The sequence below is a fragment of the Mustela nivalis genome (genome assembly GCF_964662115.1).
Source record: "Mustela nivalis genome assembly, contig: HAP1_SCAFFOLD_1120, whole genome shotgun sequence".
In the NCBI taxonomy this organism is placed as follows: domain Eukaryota; kingdom Metazoa; phylum Chordata; class Mammalia; order Carnivora; family Mustelidae; genus Mustela; species Mustela nivalis.
This window is the reverse complement of record NW_028135544.1, coordinates 19,061-30,397: the sequence shown is the minus strand read 5'-3', so window position 1 is coordinate 30,397 and position 11,337 is coordinate 19,061. Positions and strand designations below refer to the sequence as shown.

The following is an 11,337-nucleotide window of genomic DNA, read 5'->3' as shown; positions in this document are numbered from 1 at the left end:
TTTTTTTTAAAGATTTTATTTATTTACTTGACAGAGAGAGATCACAAGTAGGCAGAGAGGCAGACAGAGAGAGGAGGAAGCAGGCTCCCCACTGAGCAGAGAGCCCGATGCGGGACTCGATCCCAGGACCCTGAGATCATGACCTGAGCCGAAGGCAGCGGCTTAACCCACTGAGCCACCCAGGCGCCCATGAAATATTTTTAAACTAATAAAATCTGGTTTGTATTCTACAGCACATCTTAATTCAGATGCAAAATTGTCAATGGTTAAAGTGAAATTTAACCTTACTAAAACAGTAAAATTATACTTAACAGGAAACTATTTTAAACTGCTTCAGCATTTACATTTAAATTAATTAAATTAAAAATCCAATCTTTCAGTCATAGTAAGCACATTTTAACTGCTCGGTAGCCACATATGACTAGTAGTTGCCATATTGATTAGTGCAGATTTTGATTATTCAAGACAAGGAGGACTCTGGTAACTGAAAGGGAAGTAAAAAGAATAGAACTATATAGTTAGTTTTGAGCATGCTTGAAGGAACCAAGAAAGAAGTGGCCCTCTCTTGTTGTCTAGAAAGTGGTTCGAACCTACAATATGGATAGCTTATGCAGGGATAACTATGATATATCAATTAGCATTTAACTAAACACCATCTTTACAAACTTAATTCTGAAAACTCTTGCTTAAGAGTTAAACTCTTAACTCAGTTAGTAAAAATGTTATTATTACAATCCCCAAGGATACCTGAGTTATCATTTCTGATTTCTCTCAGTCTCACTCTAATGTTATCTATCTATCATCATCTATCTCCCCAATGAGGCACTAAGAACTACTCTTTCCTCAATTTGAAAACTTTTTCAATATTGGTACTTCCTTTCACTTCCCACTGACACCACTCTAGCCCAGGCTTTATGCTTCATTATATTACACCTAAATTGCTGCAAGTTTTTTTTTAATTTATTTTTTATTTTCAGCATAACAGTATTCATTATTTTGCACCACACCCAGTGCTCCATGCAAGTTTTTTCACTGATTCTCCTATTCCAGTTTCTCCCACCTAATTCATACTGTACATCTCCATTACATTAACCTTTCTGAGACACCATTTTCATGATCTGACTCCTCTATTAAGACATGTTCACAGGTTTTCATCTGTGCCCAGAATAAATTCCTCATTGCCTTTAATGATTGTGTGTGTGTTTTGTGTGTGTATGTGTGTGTGTGTGTATTCACCTCTCGGTCATTTTGGTACCAATTAAACTTACCTAATTTCTGTTCTCCAATTCTTTAAAAAATGTTTTTCTCTCCCCTCCTACTAAATGTGATCTCCTTAAAGGTCAGAACTGCATATTACTCTTATCATAGAATCCTCAATATGTTATGTTGTTTTTTGCACAATGATGCTTAGTAAGTATTTGTTAATTTGAAATAAATACAATGGAAACTCCAGCTGACAAATTGCCTTCTTAAATGTTTCCTGGAAAAGAACATGAAGATTTTAGGTCACCGAGACAAATAAACTTCATAATCTACCCATGTTTTACTCCTATTACTCAGGCATTATATTATATTAATTATACTAATTTGTAAAAATGCCAATGCCAATGTACATTTTAATTTACAATCAACATGATCAACAGAGCCCTCTAGAAGCAGACTTCTTTTTAAGCCATCATGTTGTTGTGTTTTTAATTGACAAGATTTTATTAATTTTTTTGTCAAGAATTATTTTTGACAAGATTTGTTAATAAACTGAAGAATGAAAAGCAAAACAAAGGAAATAGATTAAATAAAACATGTGCCATTATTTAAAAGGAGTAATGGCAACTTTATGTCACCATCAACAAAAACTAGACTTCTCACCTTGAAAGTATAAAGAGATTCATCATTTTTCTAGAAAATGGTGTTGAAAGATAAATCATTTGAACAAATTTGTTCAGTGAAACTCTGTGAGCCCATGGACAAATAAAAGTTTTTATTTTTGAAAAAAGTAACATTTATCCTTTGAAAATTACAGCAATGAATAAGAAAATTTTTTAGTGGGAGAAAGTTGGTTTAAGGAATTAAAAAAGAAAGTCACAGTATTAAATTCTCTTGGTGTTTAAATAATTTATTTGTGTTTGCTACTTGTGCATTCATTTCAATGCCTGACACATGTATCTTCTGGACATGAAAAATAGTGGTCTATTTAAGAGAACTTAATGAGTGACAGGATTTTTGAAATGTACTTTATAAATACAAATATTTCAAAGTAAAGGGAGAAAACTGTTGAATGAGTAGACAATAAAATTCTGAACATTTCTGATTTACAAAAGTATGACTATTTTTTCATTAAACAAATACAACCACTTATAAAAATATATGTGTGTGTATATGTGTATACCCACACACAGAACAGAAACATTTCAAGTGGCAAATTTTTAGTGCACTGCCAACGTGCAACAATAACTGTCATCCATAGACATTCACGTGCAAATACTACTGGACTAGTACACTAGAGCAATTAAGAAAGCATTAGTTAGCCAAACTCTGTGGCAAAAACTTTTAAACAATGAAACAGAAGACTACTTCTCATCTGAACAATGTAGAAAATAATCTCATTTATCATCTGAGTCATATATATGTGTGTGTATGTTACACACAGTATTATCTAAGATGAGAAAACAGGGGCAACATAACTATCCATTAAAAAATAAGAAAAAGAAAGGATGGAAAAGATGGGAATGCACATGCACATGCAAGGGAATGGAGCAGTTAAGCAATAAGTAATAGAAATCAATTAAAGTCTGAAACAGCAGCTAGTTTTGACACTGGAATGAATCATGGAAGTTGGATGAGTGGAAAGGGAGAGGTCAAAATAATTTCTCTTTGTTTTCAGCTATGTATAGAACTATGTATAGTCACTAGCGAAATGTATAGAACTATGTATAGTCACTAGCCAAAGCCCACTGGAATGTAAGTTGGCTAAACTGTCATGAATCCAGTAACTTTGTCAAAACTACCACACAGGTTTGTTCTGAAAAACAAATAAGATACCAGTTGTGAAGATGCTCCACAAAATTCAAAAGTTGCTCTCATATAAGACAGACAGTTTACATAATAATCAGACTCATTCTGTCCTTCCAACTCTGAGAAAATGCAAACAACGAGCTCTCTGGACCACAGAAAGGAGAAAAACTCTGCTCCATTATCAGAGCTTCATGTAACAGGAGGCTCCATAATCACAGCTAAGTCTGACTTTGGAAGCAGAGCAAAGAGGGTGAAAAACTGATCTAAGGGAAAGAAAGGGTTGCTGATATACCTGTGAGCAATGTCTCCACTCCTGGCATTTCCCCCACAGAAATTCGTGAAAGGTGAGGAATTATTCAGTAGAGAAAATACAGATTCCCTATCCTGCCTCACTCTAACCCTCACGAAATTTATTGTTTAAACATGTATAGGATGAAATATCTCAATTTCTCAATTTCTTCCTTATAGCAAGAAGGCCTGAGAGGGTGTATGTATGTATGTATATATATAATATTCATCAAAATATGCCAAAAAACACAATTCCTTTCCTTACATATTAAAAACTGGAAAAGAAGAAAAGACTAAAGTGTGTTAGCTATGTGTGTGCATTGCTATGATCATCTGACAGGTAGGAAACTCAGGCTTAGTGAGACTAATTTATTCAAGGCCACTTACCCCACACAAACTTGATCCTGGATTTGTTCATGTCAAAATTCTGGCTGAAAACTTCAACAAAAACAAATCCTACCCTCATTCAAAAAGGTCAGGATGATAAATGGCAAGTATAGCCAATATATGTTTTGTTATCTTTTTTTGTTGCTAATTCTATCACTATTTAAGAAAATATTCTGGCATTGAATAATACTTCAATTAAACTTTTACAAAAGCCTTAAACAGCATTTCCTCCTCCACTAATAGTAATTCTACAAGAACTACCCATGATATCAGAAACACAGATAATCACCAATAAATGCATACATCAGCAGCAGCTGCAAATATCACAAAAAGAGAGAGAACCATACAATATGTACCACCTGATAAAAAGAACACATCAAGAACTAAGGAACATTTTCTTCTTCCCAAAATCATATTTCCAGTCTGATCAAGTCTCTAGATCCAACTACCAAATTAAGGAAACAGTAAATGAACTTAACACCACAAGGACGTAATTTAAGATTGTGGTAAACGCTTCTAGTGAAACAACCTATTTCGTAAAGAAAGAAAAATGCAAATAAGAAACAAAGGGGAAGCACAAATGAAAAATACACGTAAGAGATTTATTGGGACTCTATATTAAAAATAAATAAATAGCATTTAAGAGACAATTGCAAATTGGAATCTGATTGGATATTTATTTCCATTAAGGAGTTACTGCTAACTTTAAGTATGATAATGGAATTGTAATTTTTTTCAAAAAAGACCGTATTTTACAGAACTATATACAGAATAATTAGGGTTGAAATGAGGTAAAGTACGGTACTTGTTCCAAAATAATACTTGGTGAGGGTTAAAATGAAGATAAACAAAATTATTTATAAATTGATAATAGTTGAACTTGGCTGCTAAGCACATGACTATACATTACACTATTATGTAAGTTGGAAAAAAGCACATGCAACACAATCACTAAAAAAGTACTAATTTTTTTTCACAAGGAAAAAAGCTTATCATCAAGGAGTTACAGAGCTGAAAAGTTCTTAGAAACAACATCTATTCAAACCACCTCATTTTATAAATAAGGAAATTAAGGCTCAGATAGGTTAAGTGACTTGCTCAGGGTCACAGAACTTGAGAGTTCCAGGGTCAAGATCATAATTTTAAATCTCCAAACTTAGAGCCCAGGGTGTTGTTCTTTTTCAAACCTCTAAGAAATGACTGCAGTTAAACATTTAGTCCAGAATATCCTAAAAATTGAGTGTAATTCACAAGAATAAGCCACATGGCAAGGAATTAATAGTTAGTTCATACCAAAAATGAGCTGCCAGTCACTGTGATAAGATCTGTTTCTTTCTGAGAACCATGGTTTCCTGCTGCATTGGAGAAACCAAACTGGGTTTCCTCCTCCTGCCCAAAGAAGTCGGAGTCAGGATGTACATTCCATTCTGCTTTGGTTGGCGGCAGTAGTTCTGAGACACTGTTTTCACAAAGGGTGCTTGAAGGAGTCAGAGCATCTGTGTCCACTGTTAGCTTACTGCTGGGGGTCAAAGCTTGGGGCTCTTGACTCGAGTTTTTCATAGCCAAAGAGCCCAGAGATGCCAATGGCCCCACACTTAGACTTGGAACATCATCCATATCTAAGGGACTCTGCTGAAAGCCAGAGGCTGTCGTTCCAAAAAACAGAGAGGTATCCAGACTTTGAGGAAGGTCACTGGTGGCCATCAAGGCCCGAGGGTCCACAGCCTGCCCCAAGGAATTATTATTATTAGTAGGGAGGCTTCCTGCCAGAGTTGAACTCACAGAAGCCACATCAATAGTTAAGATTCCAGAGTTCACCAATGCTGTGTCCAGCACTGCAGCCGAACTACTGCCAGGCACATCAGAGAAGAGAGACACTAGCTCTGCATCACTGAGATCACTCTGTCCCTGGCTGGTAAGTTCACTGCTGGGGGTAAGAGAATTTGCAGCTTCTAGCTGAGCTAAGAGATCCTGGCCAAGGTTGTGCCTTTTGGCCATGTGGGTCTTCATGCTGTGCTTGGATGTGAAGAGTTTATTACAAGTAGAGACTGGGCAACGGCTTTTCCAAGTGTCCACGTCCTGCAAGTGTTTCTTGGAGTGAATGTAAAGACTACTGCGAGCAGAGAACCTGGCACAGCAGCCTTCCACAGGGCACACAAATGGCTTTGTGCCCAGGTGGGTTATGCTGTGGCCTTTCAGATGCTCAGCCCTTGTGAAAGATTTCCCACAGCCTTCCACAGGGCACATGAACCTCCGGTCATCCTCGTGCTTCCTTTTGTGCCTTAAGAGCTTGGACATGCTGGTGAAGTTCCAGCCACAGCCGTCAAAGTCACAAAGGAAAGGTCTCTCACCGGTGTGGCTCCGCAGGTGAATTTTCAGGCGACAAGCCTTGTCGTACTGTTTGCTGCAACCAGGAAAAGAGCAGGAAAAAAGTTCCTGTTCCCTGAAATGGGCACGGTTATGGGAAAACAGGGCACTCACTGTGATAAACGTCTTCTTGCAGCCAGAAAACGCGCACTGGTATGGCCTCTCGGGCTCGAAATGGCTGCGCTGGTGGGCGCTGAGTTTGGCCTGAGTGGGGAAGCTCTCCTCGCACACCTCGCATTTGAACGAGTTCTCCTGCTCATGCCCCTTCATGTGTGCCTTGAGGTTATAAACTGTGGTGAAGCTCTTGCCACAGCCCTCTGCAGGGCAGCCAAAGGGCCGCAGTTTGTCGTGCGACTGCAGGTGCCTCTTGAGCTTGTAGGAGGTGGTGAAAGTCCAGCCACAGCCGCCCAGGGGGCACTTGAAGGGCCGCTGGCCCTGGCTGCTGCTGTGAGTCAGCAGGTGCACCTTCAGCTGGTGCTTCTTGGCGAAGGTTTGTCCGCACTGAGCCTCGGGACACAGGTACAGCACCACGCCCGGGCCTGGGCCCAGCGGCCTGCGGGGGGGACTTTCGGCTGCGGCCCGGCCCTTTGCCTCCTCCTCAGGCGCTGGGGCCGGCGCCGGTTCAGCCGGCTCGGCCAGCAGGAGGTCGGGCGGCAGCTCTGGGCAGTCGCTGGCCTGCGCGGCGTGCGGGACCCCGGCTTGCGGAGCCATCAGACCCCCAGGCTGAGGGGCAGGCGCGACCCCAGGCTCCCAGGCTGGCGGCGGGGGCGTGGCCAGGGTGAGGACACCGTTCTCGAAGCGCAACAGCAGGTTTTGGTTGTGGATGGTGACCGTGCCCGTGAAGGCCGCGGCGGGTCCCAGGCCTGGGGCGGGGATCGGGTTCTCAGCCGGGGATGGGGCGGGGACTGCGGACTGGCAGCCGGGGCCTAGCGCCCGGCGGCCCGCGGGATTCGCGCCACTCTCACCCTGCTGGAGCTGTGGGACCGGCTCGGCCTCCTCCCTCCATACAGGCCCTGCGGCCTGGCCGGCGCCCGTGGTCTCCACGTCGCCACCCGCCGGGTCCAGCAGCACCAGGAAGAAGTCATCGCTGTCGCCGCCGCCAGCGTGGTCCAACCTCGGGGCCAACGGGCTCGGGCCCGGGCCCGGGCCCCGTGAGGCCGTGCGGGCCTCCTCGTGCCGCCTCCCGGGCCCGCCATCTTGGGGGCCCCGGAGCAGCAGGAGGCGGCGCGCGGGGACCTGGCCAGCCCGCGGGTCAGGGCCGCCGTGGAACCGGCTGGCGCCCGCGGGGCTGCGAGCACCGCCGCTCTGTCGTGTCCCACCAGCCGGGAGCAGCCTCGGGCTTTCCATCTCCGCGTCGGTGAGGCTCCACTGGAACCAGAGCCGCGGAGGAGGCGCGACCCCGCCCCCTGCCGCGGGCCTGAACACGTTCCTGAAAGGAAAAAAAAAAAAAAAAATGTGCAATGCGCAGAAACTGGTCCTATCAGATATTAAAACGTGTTTAACGACACAGTGATTTAAATATTCTGGTACTGGGTCTCTGGGACAAAATAGAAAGCCCAGAGGCAGAACCTGGTATGCAAAAATAAGTTCTACATCTGATATTTGTGGGAAATCAAGGACGTCTTCCCAGATAATAAGGAAATGAAAGTTCGTTCGGTAAATGGTGCTGGAATACCTAGCAATCTATCTGCTAAATGCAACTTAAATCTGTACATCACTGTATATACCAAAATGAACACCCCACATCCTCCCAGTGCTAAGGGTGGTGTTTAAAAAAAAAAAAATGTTTACTGGATGGCTCCCTGGATGGCTGCCTGGCTGGATTTATCAATCCAGTGGGAGAAAATCCCTGGGACAACGTGTCAACATTGAACTACCATAGTGCTAGCAAATTCTACTGAAAATGATGTCTGCTGGTACAGAAATTAGAATAAATAAGAGGTGGGGCCAAACCGGATTACCAGTGTTCAGCCTAGAAGTTCAAAACCTGGAAGATGAAACAATTTGTATTGAATCCTAGAAAACCCTACCCACCCCTGGGCTTTTCCAAGACAGTGCACAACCTAAACCAACTCTGCCATTACACCATGGTAAATTTCATGTCCAATCCCACAGCATTCCTCAGCTAATTCTGAATTCTCCAGCACATGGAGATCTCTGGACAGGACTACCAGGTAAATGTGACAAGATTAAACCCTAAGTCACCCTTATGGACTCTGCTGAGAAAAAAATACATATGACCATGTTCAATAGTCTTGGTGTGCCTGCTTGCATTTCAGTGTCGTGGCCCAATTTTACTGTAATGGATATGGCTTGTGATGCCTAATGATTGTATTAATGATGTTTATGATCTTCTGACTTGTCTGTCATCTGTGATTTGGGAAGTGATATGAATATAGGGTGAAATATCTAGCAAGAGAAAGGTTGAGAGTAGTAACTAAATTATGGGGTGCATATAGTTTAAATAAATCTCCACTTTCCCCCTTTTTAATGATAATGTATATTTGCAGATCACTTGATAGGAAGAAAAAAAATTTTCATCCCTATTAGGGATCTAATCCTCATCAAAATTTTTCCTTCACATATTTTCCTTCCATTACATTTTTTTGAAGGGAACCATTTTTGAAATCTGAGATATAGAGGAGTTCATAAAACACCTACCTACCAGGTTTAGATAACTTATAAAAACAAGGTCAAGAAATAGACCACTGCCAGATTTCCAGAATGCAGACACTGTGTTCCTCCCAATCACAACCCACCACACCCTTCCTTATAGATATAGTCATTGTCCTGCCAATGTGATGATTTCAGAGCTCTTCTTATAGCTTTACCATTTTTCTACACATCTCTAGATAATACAGTTTATATATACGAGTTGTAAGTGGAATTGCATGCTTCCTTTGATGGCTTTTTTTCTCTCATGTTGTATCATATGATATGTGTGATTTGACAGACTCATCCATGTTGTTCAAGGTAGCTGAAAATCCTTTGTCTCCATTATTGACTAGCGTCCCAGTGTATAGTTTTAGTGAAGTGATTATGTTATAATTATACTTGCAATTCTACAGTGGAGGGACACTAGGGTTGTTTCTAGTTTTTGACTACTATGAACAATGTTGCAGTGAACATTCCTGGAAATTTCCCATGGAACACATGTGTGAAAGTCTCTTGGGTATACCTCCAAAACCACATTCACTTGGATATGGAGTATGAATATCTTCAGCTTTTCTAGATGATGCCAAATTGGTTTCTGTAATAGTGACAATTTACACTCTCTCAAGTAGCATAGAGCTCCTGATGGTAGACATCTTCACCTACACGAAGGATTGGCAGAACTTCTCCCCCCCCCCACTATTACTATTCAGCTTTTGCATATTCTTATGTTAATGAGCCTTTTGGATTTTTTCTTCTGCGAAAAGACTGTTCAAGATTAATTCTGTCAGCCATCCTTCTATTTTCCATCTACACCTACTCATTTATCGAGTTATTTATGTGTTTTAAATACTAGTCCATTGATTATATGTGTGGTCAAAATATTTCCTTGCTTGAATTTTCACTTGATTTCTGCTATGCTTTTTGAACAGATGCTATACAGTCAAATTTATCATTCTTTTCTTTATTATTAGTGCTCATCTGTTTTTAGAAATCTCTCTCTTTCTTGGGGCTATGAACATATTCTCTGTATTAACTTCTAAAATATTTATGACTTTACCTTTCACAGGTAGGTCTTAATCTCCCTAAAGGTGATGTTTATGTATGATACTGAGTAGGGTTCTGATTTCCTGCCCCCCCCATTGGTATCTGATTGTCTCAGTAAACGACTTTTGAAAAGTCTGCTCTTTTCCAACTTATTTACAACAACATGGTCATAAATCAAGTGTCTACCTATGTATGGGCTTATTTATTTATTTGAAATACCATATATCAGCATTAATTAGTACAGATCTGAAGTCAATCTTGGTATTTGGATAAGACCAGTCCATTCTACTTTGTTCTTCGAAGGTGTCTTGTTATTTTTAGCCTGTTTTGACTCCATTTAAATGATCAATTCATTAGAAGTTCAACTAAAAGCTTGTTTGAGATTTTAATTAGGATTGTGTTGAACTTTAAGATTTAATGTCTTTTCAATATTGAATGTTTGTTTCATGGATATGATCTCTCTTTTTAATAAAAGAACCCATTTAATATTCCAATAACATTTTGTGTATTTTCCATAAGAAGACATTTTCATCCTGGTACTTCATATTTTGCAAATACCATCTTTGACATTTTCACTTTCTAAATTTTTTCCCTAGCAAATAAAGTATAGTTGGTGTTTGTATGTTTATTTCTTTAGGCTATAAACATCTAAACTCTTTTGTTGATTCTAATAGCTTGTCTATAAATACCTATAAGGATCTAATGTATGGAATCATAACATCTGCAAATAATCCCAGTTTTATTTTATTTCCTTTCAAAGGAATTTTTTAATATTTTTTCGCCCCTTCCTGCTCTCTCTAGTTGATGGTGGACATCGTTATTTGGTGCAGCTCTGAAAGAGAAAGGTTTCAGTAATTCTAAGAGTGGTATTTCATATAGATGTTGTGTTCTATCGCAATCTGGTCCAGTCAAGAGGTAGAAAGTGTACAGTGGACAGGAGAAGTTTAACATAAAGTTAAGCTATGGGAATTGTGTAATATATAGGATATGAGAAAACTGTGTATGGTATTCTGGGGCTGAGAGAGAGTACTCGAGGACATACAAATTTGAAGTGGGGGTGGCCCTATCAAAGGCTTGGGTTCACACCTCACTGGAGAAAGTATAGGAGGACCTATTGCATGGCAGAAAAGTTTGCTGGTTTGTGGGCACCAGAGCTGGTTTGCAGAACTAGAGCTGGTCTACAGTTGCAAGGTGAGCAGGAAGCAGCTCTCTGGAACACATAGGTATAGACAAGCAACAACTCGTGGTCAGTGTATGGACATGAAGTAGGAATAGGGATGCTGGTGGAGTTGGAGGCCCGGAGCTAAAAATGTCCTGCATACAGGATCAGAAGGGCCTTGGTGTTTGAAGGGCTAGAGCACTGGGAGAACCACAGATGATAAACTTGTTGGGCAGGGGACGGGTAGGGGCAGTAGAGATAGCAAGCAGAGAGAATCAGTGGGCAGGTAGTTTGGAGCACAAGATGTCTCTGTGAAGAAAGCCGTAGAAAGCTGATGAGCCGGCCACACCAGGATTGTACATTCAATGACAACAGGTGTTCTTGGCTCATGCCTGGGGCAAAGCACTGAGAATATCCTCTCTCTC

The 11,337-nt window shown here is 41.0% G+C and overlaps 1 protein-coding gene across 1 annotated transcript; it reads right to left on the bottom strand.

The window, feature by feature from the left end:
- Positions 1–1,963: 1,963 nt before the first annotated feature.
- LOC309857717 (zinc finger X-linked protein ZXDB-like) lies at positions 1,964–7,720 on the bottom strand. Its single transcript, XM_082750444.1, has one exon. It carries the CDS (start codon positions 7,399–7,401, stop codon positions 4,975–4,977), a length of 2,427 nt encoding a protein of 808 aa, XP_082606570.1. The 5' UTR covers positions 7,402–7,720; the 3' UTR covers positions 1,964–4,974.
- Between the last annotated feature and the right edge of the window lie 3,617 nt (positions 7,721–11,337).